General features: G+C 40.2%; 1 protein-coding gene across 1 annotated transcript in view; it reads left to right on the top strand.

Moving 5' to 3' along the window:
- The window catches only part of zfyve21 (zinc finger, FYVE domain containing 21), a 40,629-nt gene extending 21,099 nt beyond the window's left edge, over positions 1 to 19,530 (top strand). Inside the window, exons 6-7 of the mRNA XM_080750758.1 lie at positions 16,099 to 16,229; positions 17,151 to 19,530. Coding sequence (XP_080606884.1) covers positions 16,099 to 16,229; positions 17,151 to 17,186 — 167 coding nt within the window. The 3' untranslated portion in view covers positions 17,187 to 19,530. The remainder of the gene's footprint in view (positions 1 to 16,098; positions 16,230 to 17,150) is intronic.
- Positions 19,531 to 24,782: the final 5,252 nt, after the last annotated feature.

The raw sequence follows: 24,782 nt of genomic DNA, 5'->3' as shown, positions 1-24,782 counted from the left end.
GTCTTCATGTTCCCTCTCTCCGCTCACGTGATCTCTCTCCCTCCCTTCACGTCCGGGCTGTGTTACGCTGACAACTGTCCCTGCAGAGTTAACCCAATAAATGCTGATACAGATCATAACAGGAAAAACATTGCTTTTAAAATAAAAAACAAAACAAAACAAAACTCCTAATGAATTAAGTATGAAATGCAGATTACGTTTTTACTAAAACACATCACACTTTTTAAAGGCTTTAATGATCAAAGCCTTAAACTAAACCTCATTTAAATGTTTTTAATACTATTTAAAGCAAACCATTTTTACTTCAATACGTTTATCTGAACACTTAGTAGGCTATAGTACTAGTTTATATGAATAGCCTGTTACTTTGTAGATTTAGATTAGTATTACAAAACATACACTAACCATGTAGAGTAGCCTATATTTGAAATTAGCCCATCTACAAGCTCACTGTGCGCTTGTAGATCAGCTATTTTCAAGTATTTGAAAACTTTTTTTGCCCAAGACTTTTGTAGGCCTAATTTTACTCAATTACAATAACTATTTCTATATTGCAGTATTGATACTTTTAATTGCGACTGTCAGGTCGCAGTTACTATCAAAACCTCCACCGGCTGTCTGTCGGTCAGTCCGTCAGTCTGTCTGTCACACGTCACACTTTTGCCCTACTCATATCTCCGCCACCGTTGCCCCTATCCATGCCAAACCCCTCAATTCTCACATAGCCCTCTTCTAGCCACCATGAGGCCGATTCTTGCAAAATACATTTTTCGACACAGCTCCTACAATGTTTGCCGTAAAATCATGTAAATCTGTACACAGTATTTCTAGGCTCATGTCATCAACATGGGTCTGTCTCATTTAGCGCCACCTTCAGGCCGTTTTTTTTTAAACACATTTTTGGACACTGCTTCTACAAATCTTGCCCTAAAATCACGCAAATCAGTACACAATATGTCAAGACTCATGTCATCAACATGGATCTGTCCCAATTAGCGCCTCCTTCAGGCCGATTTTTTAAAACACATTTTTGGACACTGCTTCTACAAATTTTGCCCTAAAATCACGCAAATCGGTACACAATATGTCAAGACTCATGTCATCAACATGGATCTGTCCCAATTAGCGCCACCATCAGGCCAATTTTACATGCGACCTGACGGTCGCTTATCTCCCGATTAGGGAGTCTTACTGGTTAAGTAAAACATTAGGTTTCGTATGAAACCCTTGTTGCGACCGTCAGGTCGCAGTTACTATCAAAACCTCCACTGGCTGTCTGTCAGTCCGTCTGTCTGTCTGTCTGTCCGTCACGTCACGCCACGTCACACTTTTGCCCAACTCATATTTCCGCCACCGTTGCCCCTATCCATGCCAAACTCTGCACACGCACTCCTTGCCTGCCAAACAACAACTTCCAACCTCTCACATGGACCTCTTCTAGCGCCACCATGAGGCCAATACTGGCAAAATACATTTTTGGACACTGCTCCTACAAATTTTGCCCTAAAATCACGCAAATCGGTACACAGTATGTCTACACTCACGTCATCAACATGGATCTGTCCCATTTCCATATTCCCTCCTGACTGGTTACGATTGCCTTCTAAAGTCTGTGTATGCGACCTGACGGTCGCTTCTCTCACGATTAGGGAGTCTTACTGGTTAAGATATAATTGTTACAGTATTCGCCTAAAACGATGGAGAATGATTCGTCCACAGGTGCTGTGACTCATAAAGTTCTACGTTCCGTTGGTTTATCCCATCCACCGCCGACTTCTGTGCTTAAGCCGGTAGGATTAGCAGTGCTAGCCAAGCATTTGTGTAGCAGCTAACGGCTAACCAAGCCCTTCCCCTGTATACTACCTAAAGCTAACAATATGTTGAGTGCCGAAGAAGTAGATTTCTCCTAGCCTCTTCGCAAGTGTGGAGGCATGAAACCTTCTACACTCAGGGGCTATATGGTGGCTATTAATGCTTGTCACCTAGGTGTCAATGGTGATATGCCCTCAAAGGCCCTTTGTGGCCTTGTTTAGGGCTGGTGCCAAGCGCACCAGTCAGACGGCCAGGTCTCTTCACGGCCTGGGATTTAGAGGTGGTCTAGAGGGGTTTGAGATGAGGCCCTTTCGAGCCTTTGGGGAAGGTTTCTTTGAGACATCTAAGTCTCAAAACTGTGCTCTTATTGGTGTTGACTACAGCCAAAAGGGTCAGTGGACTGTATGAGGTTTGCTAACAGTGACCGTAAGGTTCTGCTTAAGCCCGATATCCAATTTGTACCAAAGAACAGGATTGCGACTAGGGACCCGGTCGAGTTGGTCGCCTTTCACCCTCCTCCTTTTGCATTGGAGGAGGACTGGCATCTGCATTGCCTCTGTCCAGCGAGGGCCTTGAAGGCATACTAGTTAGTTGAGGACTAGGAATGAGAGACAGTCATCACGTCTGTTTGTCTCCTTTAGCAACTCTCCTAAGAGAAAAGAGGTGTCTAAGGCCTTTAGTTCTAGGTGGATTGTGGAGGCTATCAGGGAAGCCTATGATAGTGCTCAGGTTCCTCTGCCGGAGGACTTTTAGGCACATTCCACCAGGGGGGTGTCGACCTCGTGGGCCCTCTCTCAGGGGGTCTCCATGGAGGTTTGCATGGCGGCCAATTGGGCGTCGCCATCTACGTTTGCAGCTTATTATCACCTGGACGTGGTTCCCGCGTTGTTGGCGTACAGTCAGTGTTACAGGTGGCCTCCTCTTCTTAAGTGACAATGGTGGTACAGTCCTTTCACTTTTTCCAAGTGGCAATTGGAATGGTGGGTACAGTCCTTCCAATGTTTTCCTTCCATGACCAGTGGGTTTGTTTGGTCATTACCTTATAAGGCGGACTTATTCTACTCATTGGTTATGCAGCACATTTAGTCTATTAGGTCCTTATGAGGCAGGCATGTCAGGGTCTCTTGAAGCCACGTCCAAGGAGGCGTGGTCTTCACCATGCAGGTGGGTATTTGGGTGATCAGGTGTTGGTCGTCGTCGCTTCTGAGAGTCTATGGATCCCATAGGAAGGAATATGAATTGAAAGTGTGACAATAAAGACTAGACATAATGTGTATCACTTTGTGTGATTTTAGACAAAATATGTGGGTGCAGTGTCCAAAAATGTGTTTTAAAAAAATCTGCCTAATGGTGGCGCTATATGGGACACATGAGTGTAGACATACTGTGTACCGATTTGTGTGATTTTAGGGCAAAATTTGTAGGAGCAGTGTCCAAAAATATATTTTGCCAGTATTGGCCTCATGGTGGCGCTAGAAGAGGGCCATGTGAGAGGTTGGAGGTTGTTTTTTGGCAGGCAACGAGTGTGTGTGCAGAGTTTGGAATGAATAGGGGCAACGGTGGCAGAGATATGAGTTGGGCAAAAGTGTGACTTGGCGTGACGTGACGGACAGACAGACAGACAGACGGACTGACAGCCAGTAGAGGTTTTGATAGTAACTGCGACCTGACGCTGACGGTCACAACAAGGGTTTCATACGAAACCTAATGTTTTACTTAACCAGTAAGACTCCCTAATCGGGAGATAAGCGACCGTCAGGTCGCATGTATAAATCGGCCTGAAGGTGGTGCTAATTGGGACAGATCCATGTTGATGACATGAGTGTAGACATACTGTGTACCGATTTGCGTGATTTTAGGGCAAAATTTGTAGGAGCAGTGTCCAAAAATGTATTTTGCCAGTATTGGCCTCATGGTGGCGCTAGAAGAGGGCCATGTGAGAGGTTGGATGTTGTTGTTTGGCAGGCAAGGAGTGTGTGTGCAGAGTTTGGCATGGATAGGGGCAACGGTGGCGGAAATATGAGTTGGGCAAAAGTGTGACGTGGCGTGGCGTGACGTGACGGACAGACAGACAGACGGACTGACAGCCAGTGGAGGTTTTGATAGTAACTGCGACCTGACGGTCGCAACAAAGGTTTCATACGAAACCTAATGTTTTACTTAACCAGTAAGACTCCCTAATCGGGAGATAAGCGACCGTCAGGTCGCATGTAAAATTGGCCTGATGGTGGCGCTAATTGGGACAGATCCATGTTGATGACATGAGTATTGACATATTGTGTACCGATTTGCGTGATTTTAGGGCAAGATTTGTAGAAGCAGTGTCCAAAAATGTGTTTTAAAAAATCGGCCAGAAGGTGGCGCTAATTGGGACAGATCCATGTTGATGACATGAGTCTTGACATATTGTGTACTGATTTGCGTGATTTTAGGGCAAGATTTGTAGAAGCAGTGTCCAAAAATGTGTTTTAAAAATCGGCCTGAAGGTGGCGCTAAATGAGACAGACCCATGTTGATGACATGAGCCTAGAAATACTGTGTACAGATTTACGTGATTTTACGGCACACATTGTAGGAGCTGTGTCCAAAAATGTATTTTGCAAGAATCGGCCTCATGGTGGCTAGAAGAGGGCTATGTGAGAATTGAGGGGTTTGGCATGGATAGGGGCAACGGTTGCGGAGATATGATTAGGGCAGAAGTGTGACGTGACGTGTGACAGACAGACAGCCGGTGGAGGTTTTGATAGTAACTGCACCTGACAGTCGCAATTAAAAGTATCAATACTGCAATATAGAAATACCGTAGTTATTGTAATTGAGTAAAATTAGGCCTACAGAAGTCTTGGGCAAAAAAAGTTTTCAAATACTTGAAAATAGCGGATCTACAAGCGCACAGTGAGCTTGTAGATGGGCTAATTTCAAATATAGGCTACTCTACATGGTTAGTGTATGTTTTGTAATACTAATCTAAATCTACAAAGTAACGGGCTATTCATATAAACTAGTACTATAGCCTACTAAGTGTTCAGATAAACGTATTGAAGTAAAAATGGTTTGCTTTAAATAGTATTAAAAACATTTAAATGAGGTTTAGTTTAAGGCTTTGATCATTAAAGCCTTTAAAAAGTGTGATGTGTTTTAGTAAAAACGTAATCTGCATTTCATACTTAATTCATTAGGAGTTTTGTTTTGTTTTGTTTTTTATTTTAAAAGCAATGTTTTTCCTGTTATGATCTGTATCAGCATTTATTGGGTTAACTCTGCAGGGACAGTTGTCAGCGTAACACAGCCCGGACGTGAAGGGAGGGAGAGAGATCACGTGAGCGGAGAGAGGGAACATGAAGACAAGTGAACAGTGATTCAGAGTGAGACGTTCTGTATTATATCATTTCAAAGTGTTTGCTGTGCACAAACCAGTTGTAGTTTGGAGTCCTGTGAGTGTTTACACAACTATCTGGGAGGAGGAAAAGCTGCACGTTTGGCAAGAGAAGAGGAATTTCTTCACGAGGTTCAGAGACTGTTTTGTTTTGCTACAAGCTAACGCTAAAGCTAACAAGCTCAGTGAGTTTAGAGTCAGTTCATTGCACTGGACATTGCATTGGACAATCCAGACAACAACCAGAGCTTCACTTATAGTTCTCTGGCAACGTGGGATGAGAAGATTGTGTTCGGACTGTGATGTGCTAACCTGCTGCTAGACCTGTGCCTGAGTGACTGAGTTTGGAGCTTTTGAGAAGGTAATATTACTTTTTGCTTTTTTTTTTTTTTTTTTACTTTTTTTCTACTTACAGTAGTGATTTTATTCCTGAAAGAAGAGGGGTATTTCACATTCAGGTTTTCAACCTGCTAACTGTTGTTTAAAATTTGTATTATTCTATTTACTATTTTTGCACAGTCATTGCTATGGGGGGGACTCAGTTACTAGGCCCAATGTGGAGGGGCCTTTATTATTTTATACTTCAGCTATTGAAAAATAGCAGATTTACAAGCTCACAGAGCGGCACCGTTACTAGGCCCAATGTGGAGGGGCCTTTATTATTTTATACTTCAGCTATTGAAAAATAGCAGATTTACAAGCTCACAGAGCGGCACCGTTACTAGGCCCAATGTGGAGGGGCCTTTATTATTTTATACTTCAGCTATTGAAAAATAGCAGATTTATAAGCTCACAGAGCGGCACCGAGTGCCGCGATGCAAGCTTGTAGATCTCCTATTTTTTAACTCATGAAAATGTGTGGAAATCTTTGAATATGGGTATTTTTTAAGGTAACATTTTTAGATCAAATTTTGCTTCTGGGAGGAACTAAATATTTTGAGATGGGGTCTGTGACCAAATACATATCATTTTGGGGGTCCTTCACATGAAAGCTTTTGAGCACCACTGACATAGAGGGATTTGAAATATTCAAAGACCCCATGAAAAATGTTGTCTGAAATAACAGATCTACAAGCTCGCAGCGTGGCACTAGGTGCTGCGCTGTGAGCTTGAACATCTGCTATTTTTCAATGGTTAAAGCACAAAATGTGAGTGAATCCTTGTACCCAGGGCCCAGAATTTGGTGCGACACCCCTGTCCTCAACAGGTGGTCCACGACCCCTAGGGGGTACGGAGGTACTGCAGGGGGTCCATGAAATTGTTGCTGGATTATTATTATTAAGTGTGCCTGCAATGCAATGCAATGGCAAAACACTTATTGTGATCCGCCATACTTATAATGTCGCCACAAAATTTTGGCAGGTAATAACCTCCGCACAATTTACGGCACCCCCTTAATATATACATCAAAACGTGTGGCTCGGCCGGGAATGGGGTGCTATTACTTTTCTTTCCGATCCGCCTTACGATGGCGACGGACGTAATTCGCCAAAAAACTATGCGCTAAATAGTCTGACGGTTTCCGGTTTTACTGGTTCGGTCCGGTTTACTTGATGATACCGGTTCAGTTTATGAATACCGACTAAACCGAGTAAAAAAAAAAAAAAGAAAAGTATCCAATTAAAATATATTTTACAAATGTAAACGTTTGCTGACGGCGTCACGTGTATTTTCCGACAGCATTAAATTCATTCTGTATTGTATTTATTATGTTTGTGTATACAGTATACTGAGTGTCAGTGGAGCGCAGATCTGCTACTGTTGACAGCTCACTGGCTGCTCAGACAGCGACCCCGCCTCCTCTCCCCCTGTCCTCTTCATTCAATAACAACTGGATACACGCGCTATTGTTTATAGATGCGGTGGACATTGGACAACGTGTTAGAAGCCACACACTGGCACACAGGTCTTCATTGCGTCTTTACAACAATAGCGACGATTTACGTTGTGGTGAACGTGGTCAAATAACCTTTATTGGCTCAACTACAACACGGAGGAAGCAAGCTAGCCAAGCATGTATGCTATCTGAGACAGTATGTATGTAGCCTAGCCTAGCTGTTTGATTGATTATAGCGTTTTCGTGGCGGCGCCGTCCCTTTGGTGGTCCGCCGGGGCCGCAGACCACCACGACCGCCTGTGCTTTGCCCTCCCGGATTCGTAGAGGGGCGGCACGTCCCTCTAGGATCAAAACAAAAAGTAGCTGATCTACAAGCAATCCCAATCCACTGTTTTTTACCCAATTCACTGGTTCTCTGTACAGCAGAGAAAACACAAACACGGCAGAGAGCATTTCCCCCATTCCACAGAAGCAGTAATAGTACAAACAGGAGACATCTCACTGAGAAGATCCATATAGATGTATATAAAATAACAGGTGGCTGTTGATTATGAGGACTCTACAAGAGTTATAATTAATGGCTAAATGGGCACCATAAATGTGTCCGCTTCTATCTGCGCCCCCAAGTGGTCATCATCCGGTATTACCGGTTCGGTCCGGTTTTTAATTAATTACCGAACCGGTTTAAAAAAAATTAAACCGTCACATGATTAGTGCAAAAACCCCATTGACTTTGAATGGGAGAATTTGGCGCCACAAAACTCTGCCATTCTTTTGCTTAGCAACGTGATTTGAATTTTAAAATGCACACACGACTTTGGACTTTGTCCGGCCAATAGGGATGAGCTGTAATTGATTAAGCCCCTCCCCCTCTGTAACAGGAAGTGTCCTTCGCCAAACAGGAAGTGCCTCTATATCTCATGAACCGTTTGTCGTACAGACGTGTGTGACTTTATTAAGACCTTAATTGGTGCTTCCTTTGCCAAACAGGAAGTGCCCTTCGTCAAACAGGAAGTGCCTCTATATCTCATGAACCGTTTGTCGTACAGACGATAATGTTAAAGCTAATGCAAAAAATGGTAATGTTATAAAATCTAACGCTAATGCTAACAAAAAATAATAGCGCTAATGCTAACACCAACCACTACACAAGGTTGCACACACTTAGCTAGCTGCAGGCACACTTAAAATGTCTTAGATTGTTTTTATTATTATTCATTTTCAAAATGTATTACTAAAATGGTCCTGCTGCGCTTCCGTCCAGCAGGAAGATGAAAAATGAAGGTGAAGATGAAAAATTGCTGTGAACTTCTGCTGTTATAGTGCCACCAGGAGGCAGATTTTTGCAAACCCTTTGTCTCTGCCAGGCCAAAACTGAGCACACACATTCCCTGGGTGCCAGAGCAGAACCTCTGCCCCAATTTTTTAGCATGGGCTTGTTATTCACCTTATTCCTGGCCCCGCCCCCTGGCTTCTTGTTCATATCCTGAAAGAGGCTGAAAAACATCATTGGGTTTCCTGTGTCTTTGCATTAAAATGTCAGTAGGGTCATTCTGGGCTCTGAATGAACTTGTGTTGCCATGTCTGCTTATAATAAGCAATTTGTGTATTGGAAAATAGTGTAGTTGCTTATTGGGCTTACTTTCTAATATTTTTAAACCAGTGGTTCCCAAATCTTTTCATATGAAGGACCCCAGATTTACCTATTTGTCCACAGTCGCAGACCTCCATCTGAAAATATGTGGTGCCAGGGACCTCCACACAGATTTGTGTTGTTAAAATGTTTCAAAAATATTCAAAATATTTTAGTTTTTATTTCCTCAATATTTTTTAAATAGTAAATATACAAGCTCGCAATGTGAGACATGTGAGCTTAAAATAGAAGGTCTACAGTAACTGGATTGATTTCATCCACGGTAACGATATTCAAGTTAGGTTGCAACCTTAATGTGTACAAAGACTTGCAGTCTTTGCAGTGCTTGCTCCGCCATCATATTAACAATTTCTTGTTTCTGATTAATATGCAAAAATCATGATACAGTAAGTTAATATGATTGCAGAGCAAGCACTAGTCTGCACAGATACGGTAGCAAGTCTTTGTACAGAGTAACATTGGAACCTAACTGCCATGAATATTGTGGATGTACCCATCTATTTAATCCAAATTGTCTTCTGCCCATTTGTCGATTTGGTCAAAAGAAATTGGTTGAACAGAACTCATATTTTGGGACCATCGCTCCATTGTTTACAATGGATTGTAATACAGGCTGCCACCCCATGTGGACATGTGATCCAAGATGGCCGCAATGTGAATAAGGTCTATGGCGTCACCAGGAGGCGGATGTGTGCAAAACACATTTTTGGACAGTACTTCTAACGATTTTGTCCAAAAGTCACGCAAATCGGTCATTAAACGAAACAGGTCTTTCAGATTTTTCTAATTCCATCCTGATTGGCTAAGACTGGCTTTTGCAAATGTGCTCCCTTTTGAACGAAATGCCTCAAATCATGAACACAGAGTGCGATTTGAGTGACATTCCCACTAGGCAGAGGAAGAAATGCCATTTAAAAATGTTCAAATCAGCCTCATGGAGGCGCTATAACGGGCCGATTCGTGTTTTTACCAATAACTCCACCGATCAGTGTAAAACTTTGTATGGGCACTCACATCTGCTTTTCATAGTGCCACCAGGAGGCTGACTTATGTAAAACATATTTTTTTAAATTACTCCTTCAGATTTGTTCCAAACATCATGGGAATCAGTACAGAGTATCACTATAGGCAAGTGATCAAGACTGAGCTGTCCGATAATTCATATCATGGGAATCAGTACAGAGTATCGCTATAGGCAAGTGATCAAGACTGAGCTGTCCGATAATTCATATTCCATCCTAGTTGGCTTAGATTGGCTTCCAAAGTTTCCAGGATTGGTCCGTTTTTAACAAAATGCCTTATATCATAAAAGCAGCTTGTGATTATCGTGCAATTTTGCACGTACAGTCCCAATAGGTCAAGGAACAAATACCACCCTTTTCACATTGGAATGTTATAGCGCCACCAGCAGCTCAATTTGAGCAAAACACATCTTTGGAACAAAATGCCTCAAATCATGACAGGCCACAGATGATATGGCACTCTTTTCACATTTGCCTATCACATTGGAGACCTGTGCTCGGAAGAGCGCTGCTCCTATTTATTTATGCATTCATTTATTTATTTTTATTATTATTTACAATAAGTGCACTGTATCCCCTTTATGAACAAAACATGTCTAAAATGCCTAACCTCCTATTTACGTACATTTTGCATTTTGTTTTTACAGCATCAAGAAATGAGTCTCCAACCTCTGTCAAGTCACCATCAAAGTCCAGCTACTCGACCACCTTTGCCTCAAATTCCTCAAGCTCTTTGTCTTCAAGCGATGGCAGGAGGAGGAAGAAGTTGTACATAAACTGGAATGATATTACATAAGCTGCAAAGGAATCGCTAGCCCTAAAACATTACTACTTCTGTTTGTGCACAGCCTTCATTTAAGAATTAATTACCTCCTTTTATTGACCTAAAGTGAAAAGAAAGATAAATAGTAAGTCGTTAATGTTTTACAGACATGTTCCCACTTTGCAACATGTAGCTGAAAAATGCCTATTTAAGGTGTTAATGAATGCCTAATTAACGATTTGTTGATGTTAATAATACACCTTCAATGTTAATAAGACACTTTATTAGGGATTTGTTGATGTTAATAAGACATGTTCCCACTTTACAACAGGTACTCACAAAATGCCTATTTAACGTGTTAATGAACTCCTAATTAACGATTTGTTGATGTTAATAATACACGTTCAATGTTAATAAGACACTTTATTAAGGATTTGTTTTATAAGACATGTTCCCACTTTACGACAGGTACCCACAAAATACCTAATTAACATGTTATTGAATGACTAATTAAGGATTTGTTGATGTTAATAAGACATGTTCCCACTTTACAACAGGTACCCACAAAATGCCTATTTAACGTGTTAATGAACTCCTAATTAACGATTTGTTGATGTTAATAATACACGCTCAATGTTAATAAGACACTTTATTAAGGATTTGTTGATGTTTATAAGACATGTTCCCACTTTACGACAGGTACCCACAAAATACCTAATTAACATGTTATTGAATGACTAATTAAGGATTTGTTGATGTTAATAAGACATGTTCCCACTTTACAACAGGTACCCACAAAATGCCTATTTAACGTGTTAATGAATTCCTAATTAACGATTTGTTGATGTTAATAATACACGTTCAATGTTAATAAGACTTTATTAAGGATTTGTTGATGTTTATCCGACCTGTTCCCACTTTACGACAGGTACCCACAAAATGCCTAATTAACATGTTATTGAATGGCTAATTAAGGATTTGTTGATGTTAATAAGCCATGTTCCCACTTTACAAAAGGTACCCACAAAATGCTTATTTAATGTGTTAATGAATACTTAATTAATGATTTGTTGATGTTAATAAGACGTTCAATGTTAACACACATTGTTAAGGATTTGTTGATGTTAATAATACACGTTCAATGTTAATAAGACATGTTATTAGGGATTTGTTTATGTTAATAAGACGTGTTCCCACTTTACAACAGGTACCCACAAAATGCCTAATTAACATGTTATTGAATGACTAATTAAGGATTTATTGATGTTAATAAGACATGTTCCCACTTTACAAAAGGTACCCACAAAATGCCTAATTAACGTGTTAATAGATGCCTAATTAACGATTTGTTGAAGTAAATAAAACTCTTTCAACATTAATAAGACACTTTATTAAGGATTTGTTGATGTTTATAAGACATGTTCCCACTTTACAACAGGTACCCACAAAATGCCTAATTAATGTGTTAATGAATGCTCAATAAAGAATGTATTAATGTTAATCATGCACTGTCTCAATGTTAATAAGAAATCTATTTAGTACTTGTTAATGTTTATACAATATTATTCCACTTAAAACAGTTGTTAATTAAGTATCTTAACAATGTATATATTCTTATATAGTATTCATAATGCATTTATTAATAATTGTTATGATATAATAAGTATCTTATTAGTAGATTATTAATTGTTAATTAGGTGTCTTATGAATAGTTGATAGAATATTGATATTAATTAAGATGGTTTATTAACCTGTATTAAAATATAATAAGGCTTATTGGTTACTTATAAGTTGTTAATTAACCGTTAGTAAGGGATCTTTTCGTATAGTTTATTGGGTCTTAATTAACGTGAATTGGCTTTCTTATTAGACGTTTATTAACATGTATAACTCATATAATAAGGTTTATAGATGACTTATACGTTGTTTATTAATGTTTAATTAGACATTGTATACATGTCTAATTAAGTTGTTAAAACGTTCTTATTAATCTTTTATTAGGCAGTATTAAGTATATTATGTTTTATAAGTATCTTATAAGTAGTTTAATAATGTTTATAAGACTCTTATTATATAGTTTATTATGTGTTTATTAAGGTTTAATAACGTTCTTATTAGAGTTAATAACAAGTTAATAAGTATCTTATTAACTGTTAATAAGTGTTTATTAATGGCACCTTATTATAAAGTGCTACCGAATTATTGAATGCTTTAACCAGTGAAAAATAGCAGATATACAAGCTCACAGCACGGCACCGAGTGCCGCGCTGCGAGCTTGTAGATCTGCTATTTTTGAAAAAAGTCGTGAAAATGTGTGCAAATCTTTGAATATATGTATTTTCAAAGCGAATGTTTGTAACTAACATTTTGCTTCTGGGGGTCCCTGGAACTAAATGTTTTGAGATGGGGGTCCGTGGCCAAATACATATCATTTTGGGGGTCCTTCACATGAAATGGTTTGAGAACCACTGACACAGTAGTCTCTCAAGAACAGACTAACTGAGCTCCAGTTAAGTAAAAGACGATGGCTGGCTAGATTGCTGACATAGAAACATAGGTTTTTCAAAAAATCTTAGAAGGATTCAAAAGACACTTATAGAATCGGGTCAAAATTCGAATTTTCATTGAGCTTGTATATCTGCTATTTTTCAATAGTTAAAGCATAAAATAATGATACACAATATAGTGTACCCCTTCTGAATGGGTTAATTCCATAGTGGCATACAGCGGCGGGAACATAGGGGGCGCGTGAGTGCTTGAGCGTACTGTTATGAGAGCCCATTGATTCTCAGTCGTTCGCCCCAAACTGGCCAAACTGCATTCCTGGCACTCGGCCGATATCACACGTCGGCTTTGTCCCTTTCGAGGGCGTCACCCAGCGTCATAGCCCGCCTCCACATCCTGGCTGTATGTCTACTCTGTGTGATGTAGCCATGTAGCTCTACAGTATTCTACCCCCACCTCCAAAATAATAAAAAAAAAATCTCAACTGAACTGTTCTTATGCCTCATTCACATAGGGAGCAGCAAAGCTAAAGTTTTGCTTGCTTGGTCAATGTTATCTCAATGGAAACCAGCTTTAAAGATACAGGAGATACACAGAACAAAGCTTTGAAAGCTTTAAAGCTGGTTTCCATTGAGATAACATTGACCAAGCAAGCTAAACTTTAGCTTTGCTGCTCCCTATGTGAATGAGGCATTATAGTATTTTATCATGCCAGTAAAGCTCCTTTGAATTACATATAATTGATGTAGCCTAAAGCCTATTTGATTGATTGAAGGCTTTATTAGAAGTTTGCATAGGAAAATGTACAGTTTCATGACGGTACAGTTCACTGGTACAAGGTCTACTAAAATGAGATCCTGAAAAGACTAAGCTTATTTCAACAGGAAACCATTAAAGTATATCATATAACATTGAATGACACAGACGAATAGAACACAGTACTATGCTATTGCTCGTGTGTCATAAAAAATTCCTACAGTGCATTCATTTTATGACATCGTTATCGTACCACTGTACTATTGGCAAACTGTAAATAAAGTACTCAATGATGGAAAAAAAAATGCCTTTTCTTTTGCTGACATGAAATGGGATATTTTGATACCAATACGTTTGTACATTTACAGTTACTCAAGTATAGGCCTGTCTGCATTTTTAATTCAGGCTGCTCTGTTTCATTGGTTTTCAATTAAATTCAAAGGAGCTTTATTGGCATGATACCAAAGTGTCACAAAACTGCTGAAAATGGGGAACATATTAGCGTTGTGGGTTTTCAGTGCCCTCTAGTGGCCAAACATAGCAATGGTCATTATCATTTTGTCTAAGCGGCTGGCCGAGCAGGCGGGCGGGGGCGGGGGCGGGGGGGGAGGGCGGGGGGGGAGGGGGGGGGGGGGGCGGGGCGGGGTCAAAAACGAGCACCCATTTGAATATTGAAACGTCACCGCCCCTGGTGGCATACTCTCCCCTCGGTGTCTTTCCAAAAGAGCCTTTTGGAAAGACACCTCTCTGTCAAGTCTTTCTGAACTTCTGAGCTAAAAATTGTGGATTCTTTTCCCTGGAAGAAATTTTCCTGGATGACCTCCCAGTCACGTTTTTTTCCCCCAATTTTTGCCAAATTCTAAATAAAGTAACGAGAGTTAGGATCAAGTCCTTGTCCCTTGGTTCCTGGCTTTGGGAGAGAATAAGTGATGATCACAAGCAATGTGTAGGCGTTCCCTAACCATACAAATAAACCGAAGTTGAAAAGTGAACAGAAAATGTAAAAAATGGCCTGTTCTTCATGTAGTACATCAAAAATATTGCTTTTGGAAACCACAGCCCTGACTTGTGATCAGCATGGTATGGTTTTCATGTGTGTCCTTAATCATACATTAAATGTAAAAAACAGTTTTGACCACAACACTGAGCACCTTCATGTGGTCAGTCTGGTCACTGTCTATGATATTTCCCACTGTGAGTCCTTTCCACATCGCCTGCCTTGCATTTAGTATTTGACTATCTAAAAGAGCAGACACCCATCTCTTCCTTTCACCTTCTGTTGAAGACAGTGTGTGTTTGTGTTTTATTCTGTTTGGTTTGGTACTGGACAGAAATTCAGATGAATTAGATTATTTTTATTTAAATGTTGCACATCCATTTGTCTCTGCATCTTTTTGTTTGTGCATGTTCCAACACTGCATTGGTTTGGTTTGGTTTGGTTGTGATACTTTACTTTACGTTAAACAAAAAGTTTATTTTTTCACGTTTGAACTGTCTGTCTTGCCTACTACATCAGTGATATTATACAGTTAAAATGACGAATCCTGTTCTCACTGGAATATAAGCTGATACAGGAAGCCGATATTGGTAAATGGATACCGTGGCATTTTGTACAGCTTGTTGTCCTTTCCTGGACAATTGTCATTCTCGTATTTAGAGAATACGACACTTGATCCGTTGTCCTCTGACGTACCTTTTTAAAGTGGCCTCTTCAAATCATTAGCATTACTTAAATATTAAATATCTAGCTTGAAGTTTGTGGAACGAGTGCGGTTTCAGTTGAGTGATTTCCATTCAGTGAACTGAAGTTCCAGCAACTTCTTATATCAACTATTTTTGGATCGTGCCAGAAAGAAAATACCAGACTACCTTGTAAATTGTCACATATTCCGTGTAATCTTCCACAAAATGTCATGGTAGCCTTTGATGGTAGACATCTAAAGTGAAGCCAGTTTGCTGTCTTCTTTTATGGCTAAAGAGACAGACAAATTATATATTCCAGGGGTCTTCAACAGGGGGTCCGGGACCCCCAGGGGGTCCTCAGAGTTACTACAGGGGGTCTGCCAAATCTTCCAAACCTTTTTATATTAACATCTTGAACCCTAGTGCTCAAGTTGCGACAAGTTGCGAGGCGTTGTGAGCTTGTAGATCTGCTATTTTCGGCAAAGAGGTTCCCGCTTCATCTCTCTCTCTCTCGACTAAGGGGTCCTTGGCCTGAAAACGTTGAAGACCCCTGCTATATTCAATTGTAGAGCCTCTTTGACAATTTAATCCTATTTAGTTGACAGGTAATTTAGACAGTCATTATCATCAGACACTCTTTATCTCTGCCATACCAGTTCATCTCTCTCTGTGTGTGTACTGTGCGTCCAGGGGGAACCTCGCGGGCCAGCGGCATGCTGCTCCATTACAAGGCAATGGGCTCCCAGGACGCCCAGCAGCTTCGTATGGAAGTGGCGGAGGACAAAAAGGTGGCGTCGACGTGGCTGGCTGCCATGCACAAGGTACACAAATACAAAGAGGATAATGGTGATGTTACTGGGTGTAATAAGGAAATAATAATAACAATATCAACCCATTTAAGGCCTAGAGTTATTTAACTATTGAAAAATAGCAGATATACAAGCTCACAGTGCAGCACCGAGTGCTCCCAATCTACAAGCTCGAGCTTGTAGATCGGCTATTTTTGGCAAAGAGGTCTGGTGTAGAGGGGGAAAAGAGCAGACTAAGTACATAGTGAAAGGTCAGGTTTATTAAGTATTGACGTTCAAGTGGTTAAATATCTGAAAACACAAATTGACGTGAATCCAAAATAAACTGATCATTGTGCTATCAAACACTGAAACTATGGAATCTCTGAAAAGGTTGTGGGGGGTCCCTGGCCCTGCTTCATCTCTCTCTCAACTAAGGGGTCCTTGGCCTGAAAACTTTGAAGACCCCTGGTGTAGTGCACCAGGGTTTGAGTTGACACCGTCTGACAACCAGTTATTATGAACTCACATTTGGCCTCTTGTCTTCCACATGAAGCAAGACAAGCTGTTGTGTGTAAAAGGTTTATGACTTTGTGTCATTCAGTCCAGGGATTATTATTTGTGGGAGGTTCTGTGTTCAGAGAGAGGTCACACGTTCAATCCCCACAACAGCCATTGTACCAATTATCAGCCTAATATTTACATATCTTCCTACACTATTATACTAGCCTCTACTGCACTGTTTCCCAAAAAATGTGTGCGTGTTTATATTGTCAATAAGAATGATTCTTTTTCTGATACACTCAGAATCAGTATCCCCATCTTTGTCCTCTTTCTGTCTGTCTGTCTCTCTCTCACGCCCCGCACTCTTTCTTCCCTCTTTCTTTTTCCCTTGCTCTCTTTCCAAACCCGGCCCCCCTGTCTCTCTAACTCTCTTTTATTTCCCGCACACAGGCAGCCAAGTTGTTGTATGAAGCCAGGGACCAGTGATCTGTCCAAGCAGACAGAGGAACTCAACACCCGACAGCAGTCACAGCACACATCCAAGTCTCTCGTACCCTCAGCAAGGCTGGGTATGGTTTAAATCCTAGCTGTTCCAGTTCTGGCTATCGATTCGTTGTCATTTCTCAATACCTATGATGATGATTATTATTATCACCGTCGTGGGTATATTTTGAAAGTGGTTTATATTAGAACAAACAAATCATTATTATGAGCTTTCAAAACTAGCACAATTAGGTCTAATCTCTTTCAAAGAGTGTTCATTCTTCAGATTTGTTTAATACTTAAAGAATACTTAAAAATGCAGGGCTTGGAGCAACATTGCAACGAATTGAAGTGTGAGACAGCTGGAATAGAGAGTTTTCTGATGCCTTTTGATGCAGAATTATGTTTATCAGTTCTAATCCCATTCTTCTCAATGCGGAACTGGAATTGGTTTGTGAGACTCAAACCCCCGTGCCTCACATGATATCTCCTAATGCCTACAGTCTGTTCTCTCACACCTTAACTTGAACTCTAATGGTGTCATCATCACTGATGTCATGCAGTACAAGTTCTAACTGTCGGTCTATGTTCAAAAGAATATATATCTTAGAATACGCAAATCTCCCGGGTTACTCTGAGGATTGTTTGTGTGTCCATTAGAAGGTTTTGGCTGTCAGGTTGCTGGAGAGAACTTCTTTTGTATGTGTGTGTGCGTGTGTCAGTCACAGGTCGGTATTTAGTTTGTGAAGGCAGCCCACTTCCCATTGGATTTTTCTTTTATAATTAAACATTGTAAAAAGGGGAACACAGTTAAGAGGATAAGTACACAGTAAAATGCAGTGTGTACAAATGTAACCAAGTTGTTAAGTTTTCTCATACTAGCTCATGCTCAGAGTTACAAATGGATAAATTAACAGGATTTTACAGTGTAGGACTCAACCCTAGGCCTAGTCTTGAATAGCCAGATGATGGGATGATCTCCCCCTAGCTCTGCCTACCTCTCTCTGAGAGTCTTGACTACCCGAGACTACCCTAGGCCTGACTCTGGGGACAAGAATTCGAAAAGTCACACTGAACCGGAGTGAAAGGTTTCAGACAGAGCTGAAGGTTTGATTTGAAGCTCAATACAAGAGAAAACGTTATTTTTTTTTCTTTTCTTTTCTTCTAAACAACTGGTCCAGTGGTCTCATGTGAACCATGGACATGTAGGCGTCATTCTAAAAGAAAATATGCAGCGTCTTACCTTGAAGAGTTAAAATTAGTCTGACAAACAATAACAAATGAATCGCATGAATTGCTGTGATTCATCTTTTTTTCAATCGCATACTACCAACCATATTACACTACAATAAAGCATATTAATGAGGAATCCACACAAAAGACTTATATCAAATGAAATACTATTGTTTAATAGAACGTATACAATTCGAGTTGAAGACCACAGAATTTGGTTTCTTCTCCAAACTGTCTTTTTCTTCTTTGGACTCAGCTCTGATCCACACATGGAAACATACTCAGTCCATTTGACAGTCAAATGTCTGTTTCAGACTTTAAGTTAAACACAGTACATTTTAAACAAACTGTGAAAAAACAGAGAGTGTGATATGTTTCAAGCAGTATTTCTCTCATTTTGTTAAAAAAGGATAATCCCTGAAAAATACTAAAACTGTCTCCGGATCACCGTTATGTCCCACTTCCTGACCAGCACCCATTCACACACAGACGTAAAAAGCTAGATACCTCCTCCGCCGCTGCAGTTCATTGGCGCGACTGGTAAAACAGGACTGGCGGAAGTGCGTAACTGTGGAATTGCGGAAGGCACTCTGCCCCCTCCAATGGGAAAGAGGGAGTCCTGCATCTGACAAGCATCCCATTCTGTGACGCACAAGGAAGCGTCCTTCAGAATTCCCAAGAGCCCCGCCTCAGAATTCCGGAGGCTTGCATAGAGTTCTTGGGAGGCTTGCCAGTCCTCTTAGACCAACGCCCCACACCAGAGGAGGTATCTAGCTTTTTATATCTGTGCATTCACATAGCAAAAAACAAACAACACTTCCGGATTACTCTTCAAAATAAAACCCACACGAATCATTTTTTGACATGAATTCCGTAATTTCTTTTCTTAACTTCGACATTCGTAAACGTTAATGGTCAAAGCCCTAGTTTAAATAGTTTCACTTTTGAAATGCAAGGAGAGACGGTTCTCTGAAAGGGAAGCTAGGTGCAGTGCTATGTTCAGTGAAGTGGTTCTTACTACACTGGTTTCACACAGAGAGGAAGAATTGCAGATATACAAGAGGTTGTGCAGTAGATTGGCTATTTTTGGCAAAGAGATTTGGTGTTTAGAGGGGTCCAAGGATAGAGCTCTGGGGGACCCCGGTCAATGAAGTAAATAGGGTTTAAGTCAGGGGCCTTCAACAGGGGGTCCGGGACCCCTAGGGGGTCCTCAGAGTTACTACAGGGGGTCCTTCAAATCTTTGTGTGATAGAAACTTTTTTTCTCCTTTTTTATACAGTATTAACCACTTGAACCCTAACGTTCATATTCTGAGAACTTTAGCCAAAAATAGTAGATCTACAAGCTCACAACGCCTCGCACTGCGAGGCGTTGTGAGCTTGTAGATTGGCAATTTTTGGCAAAGAGGTTTGGTGTAGAGGGGGAAAAAAGAGCACACTAAGTACAGGTTTCACTAAGTGAAAGGTCAAGTTTATGAAGTATTGACGGTTCAAGTGGTTACATATCTGATAACACAAATTGACATGAATACAAAATACACTGATGATTGTGTTGTCAAACGATGAAACTATATGGAATCTGGGGGTCCCTGCTTCATCTCTCTCTCTCGGCTAAGGGGTCCTTGGCCTGAAAACGTTGAAGACCCCTGGTTTAAGTGGTTTGTTTTTCACCCAAAGCCTTGTCAGAATGTGTCTGCTTTTGGGTCTCAACCAACCAGATACGCTGCTCTAGATGCAGTTGCATATGCTTTTGCCCTAAAAACCAATGAAAGAAAGGTGCCAGAGCTTTGACAAAACTTCTAGTGGACACAATCTATGAATGAATATGATACAGGCTGTTAATTAAAATGGAACACCTATTGGAAGTTTTACGATAAAGGAGCCTATTACTATATAACAGGTTCAAGTTGAAGTGTGTTTTTGTTTTACACATTCTGTTTATAACTTGGCTTTCTGCTTAAGTGTTTGCAGATTATTACAGTCCTTAGGCTTCTGTGCCAAAGGAAACGACCGACTTTTCACTGATTCTGGTGAAGCTTACAAACGTATACAGACTTTGATAAATGCTTTAAATGTAGTCTCATGTATCGAATTTTTGTATAAACTATTTTGTTAAATATTCCTATTTTAACACAGAAATGCTCTGTATCTACTCGCATACTTTTTATGGCTGAAGTATTCCTATAGTTTTTGTAGCACTTGTATACAGTTTACCCTTACTTTCCTATTCAGAAGGCCTACACGTTTTGTTTTAACTTTGTGTGATCACTTTATCTTATTTCTTTTTTTTTAATATATATATATAAGTGCTTTGCAGAGCCACAGCCATGTCCAACTGCCTTGAAGTTCAATATTACTTCATAAAGTTGACTGTAACACTAACATTGCATGGGTCTATTGTCTCTGAGTCTGTAGCCATTTCACAACTCTGTTAGGTTAACAATAGGGATGTAACAAATCAAATCGACGTTTCGCTTCTTTTATAGAGAGAATTGCAGATCCACATGCTCATGGTGTGTTGTGAGCTTGTAGATCGCCAATTTCGCTATTTTTGCGTGACACTATTGTAGGACAAAGCATACAATAGGGTTTAAGTGTTTAATCTGAATATTGGTTTAGTCTATAATAAAATGTCTATTCGAATTCTTTTGCATCGATTCGTTGATATATTTAAACTCTATTTAAACACGCTTTTCGATTATTCGATTAATCAAAAAAGTAATCGATAGAACATTTGCTAAGAAAAGAATCAATCGTTGCAACCCTTGTTAACTTTAATGTCATATGATATCTGATATGACGGTTGGTCCCCATCCTCGGGGTCCCCTGGTACTGCTGGTTTTCCATCCCACCAGCAATGATCCACCAGCAAGATCATTGCATTTATTTACATTGATATGAGACACCAGGTGAGTGCAATTAGAGCTACAATCTTGAGTTTGATGTCCCTTGACACCCTCTTGAACCTGGATTGTAGCTTTAATCCATTCAGAACGGGTACACATTATTGTGCATCATTATTTTATGCTTTAACTATTGAAAAATAGCAGATATACAAGCTCACAGCGCAGCACCGAGTGCCGCGCTGCGAGCTTGTATATCTGCTATTTTTGAAAAATCGTGAAAATTAGAATTTTTACCCAATTCTATAAGTGTCTTTTGAATGCTTCTAAGACTTTTTGAAAAAACCTATGTTTCTGTGTCAGCAATCTGGCCAGCCATCGTCAAAGAAAAGGTCCTTTTCACTTAACTTGAGCTCAGTTAGTCTGTTCTTGAGAGACTACTCTGTCAGTGGTTCTCAAACCTTTTCATGTGAAGGACCCCCAAAATGATATGTATTTGGCCACGGAGCAGCATCTCAAAATATTTAGTTCCAGGGACCACCCAGAAGCAAAATTTGAGTTTTGAACGTTCTTTGAAAATACATATATTCAAAGATTTGCACACATTTTCACAACTTTTTCAAAAAATAGCAGATCTACAAGCTTGCAGCGTGGCACTCGGTATATTCAAAGATTTGCACACATTTTCACAACTTTTTCAAAAAATAGCAGATCTACAAGCTCGCAGCGTGGCACTCGGTGCCACGCTGTGAGCTTGTATATCTGCTATTTTTCACTGGTTAAAGCATTCAATAATTCTAGGCCTAGTAGGAGTACTAGGGGTCCAGGGGCTGGGAACCACTCTGACCTATAACATAAAATATTTCCCTTTTTTGTCTTGTGCTGCTCACCCAGGAATCCTTTTTTTGATTGATGGTTTGATTGGGTCACTGTACACCGAGTATGACTTTGAGGGTTTGTGTAACAAAAGAAAGAAAAAAAAAAACAAGTCTGTGTGATTAATGTTAGTGTCATCCCTGGTTTGTGTAGAATTAGGAATTTATGCAATTTTTAGTGTTTCCTTGGTTCTCATTTGTTTTGAGCTGGTGTGTTTATACTTCTGTACAAAGACGAACCGCTTGAGTAGCTACACGGGGGAACTGCAGTGTCCCTTGCATATACGCCATTTTGTTCTACTTCCGGGTGTCTTTCGACTTCCTTCACTGGTGTTACTGATGATACTAATTAAGGCTCTGTTTGATTTATTGTACAGTGGTTCTTTAATTTCAAGGACCCCCATAAACTGTACAAATGGAATCAACAAATGGAAGCAAATGGACCCTTGCAGGTCCATTTGCTTCCATTTGTACACTCTCAGAGTTACACACCTGTATGGGGACATTTAGAACCCACTCAAGGACACTTTGAGACCCACTGGTGTAGTAGCAGAGTGTTTCCAATGAGCCAACATTCACAATATCATCACCCTGACTCTGTTTGACCAGAATGGAACAGACCCTTCATTAGTATCATTGGTAACACCTGTGAAGGAAGTCGAAAGACACCCGGAAGTAGAACAAAATGGCGTATGTGCATACATCTAACTTGTGTTAAAACCTACAAAACCTGCACATAATCTTGAGACGTTTAATGCACAAAAAAACATACAAACATCCACCTGGACATCATCATTGAAACACACACAGAAGTAGTTGCTGCTGTTTGCCTCTGTAGGGCAGTATATACACACCAGTGTTCAACCGTTATGTGTGTGATTATCTGTGTGTGAGAACGGTACCCTCCGTTCTCACTGACGATGTTAATGCATAAGTGAATTCATAGAGAACCTATGCGTTCAAAATGGGAAGTTTGCACTACGTTGAGCATTGCCAATTCCCCACCTCAACCAGTGTTGGTACCTGCACTTTATGGTCCCCCCGATTACTGTCCTCCAACCATGTCCCTCTGCTTCCATTTACTATGATGCTGAAAATAATGTTCACCCTTTTGGTTGATTATCCTGTTAAGAATAAAGGATGTGTTTATAATGGCGTGGTCTTGTTTTGTGTCATTCAAGCCAGGATTGTTCTGGGCTGTAGCTGGAAGGTTCACTGTAGGTTAAATGTCATCAATAATTGAGGTGTCCTTGAGCCAGACTCATTCTGATTGAGTGGAACAGCTAAAGGTATTATCTCTGCTGTCGGACTGAAACCAGCTCAAGTCCAAAATGTTCATTTTTCAGGAAATGAAAAATCCTCCATCTCAAAGTGGAGTTTGGAGGTTTTGGCCGAAACGCATTTTACTACTTTTCATTGATTCAATATTCTTTAAACGACACACAGACGTAAGGGTGTTCAATAGCACTGATTTATGAGAAATAAAAATTGAGTTAGCCGGTTTCTGCCGGACCGCAACGAATATATTTTGTGTCACTGGGATTCAGAATAAAATAACCTTGTCAAGTGGAGACCATATATTCTACACAGACTGCTGACACACTCAAGAAGAAGAATCATATTGCTTTATTAAGTATTGCGTTCACAGGAGGAAAACTGCTTTGGCACATTATTGCAGTGTTGGCACAGCTAACAATAACATCTGTTTCAATAGATATCCTACAGTACTTTGAAGCAACAACACTGTCCTTATGGCTCAGGCTCAGCCAATGTACTGCACAGGTCACAAGATATTGTGTCTTCACCTTTCTATATCAAATATTGTGCTATAGTCTTGGATCAATAGATCTATGTATTTTATCGAGTCTGACTTTTACTTAGATATGCAATTGTCTAAATAGATAAAATACATCTATGATCGTCTTGATCCAAGGCTATAGCCTATAATTATGCTCTTTACACTCCTGGAACACAGTAATGAAATCAATGCATTGCAACAGTCAATAATACATTTTCTTGTCCCTTTAAAAATCTCAGCGCGTCCGATTCCACGCACCAGCGTGTCATTTTGGACAATATCACTTGTAGGCAAGTGGGGGTGACTTGACATCCTATGTGTTTACATCGATATTCTTCTTATGGGTTCACGCCACGGTTTCATATTACCATACCATAGGAATCGGAATATAACCTTGAATTTGTGAGAAAATAAAAAGTGAACAATGGTCTGGGATATCAAGATTACATGATGGTGGAGGATCAATGTGCCACCCCGACACACCCCCCGTGGTTACTTTGGTCTCGCCCGTCTCACGAGCATCTTAACCCACGTGTAGGGCGTGTGTTGTGTTGTCTTAATGCACATGTAGTGCTGAACTACCCTCCTTTACTGGTATGTGCTCTGTATGCAGTAAATAAATAAGTTGTAGGCTCAATGAATAATACATTAAAAATTAACATTTATATAAAAGACAGTTGGATTTGGTTTGTGAGAAGAAGCTGACACGAGGTCCAACCAAGGTGCCAGCAAAGCGTGGTCACCACCAGCAACAACTGTTGGGTGTGGAATATTATCCTAAATATCCTTCTGGTATGTATACACGCTACTGTAACAGCAATCAGTCAGTCCGTAGAATACATGCAGTCTAT

The sequence above is a fragment of the Nannobrachium achirus genome, assembly GCF_963921795.1.
Source record: "Nannobrachium achirus genome assembly, chromosome: 20".
In the NCBI taxonomy this organism is placed as follows: Eukaryota; Metazoa; Chordata; class Actinopteri; order Myctophiformes; family Myctophidae; genus Nannobrachium; species Nannobrachium achirus.
The sequence above is the reverse complement of the archived record's forward strand: the minus strand, read 5'-3'. Positions and strand labels throughout refer to the sequence as shown.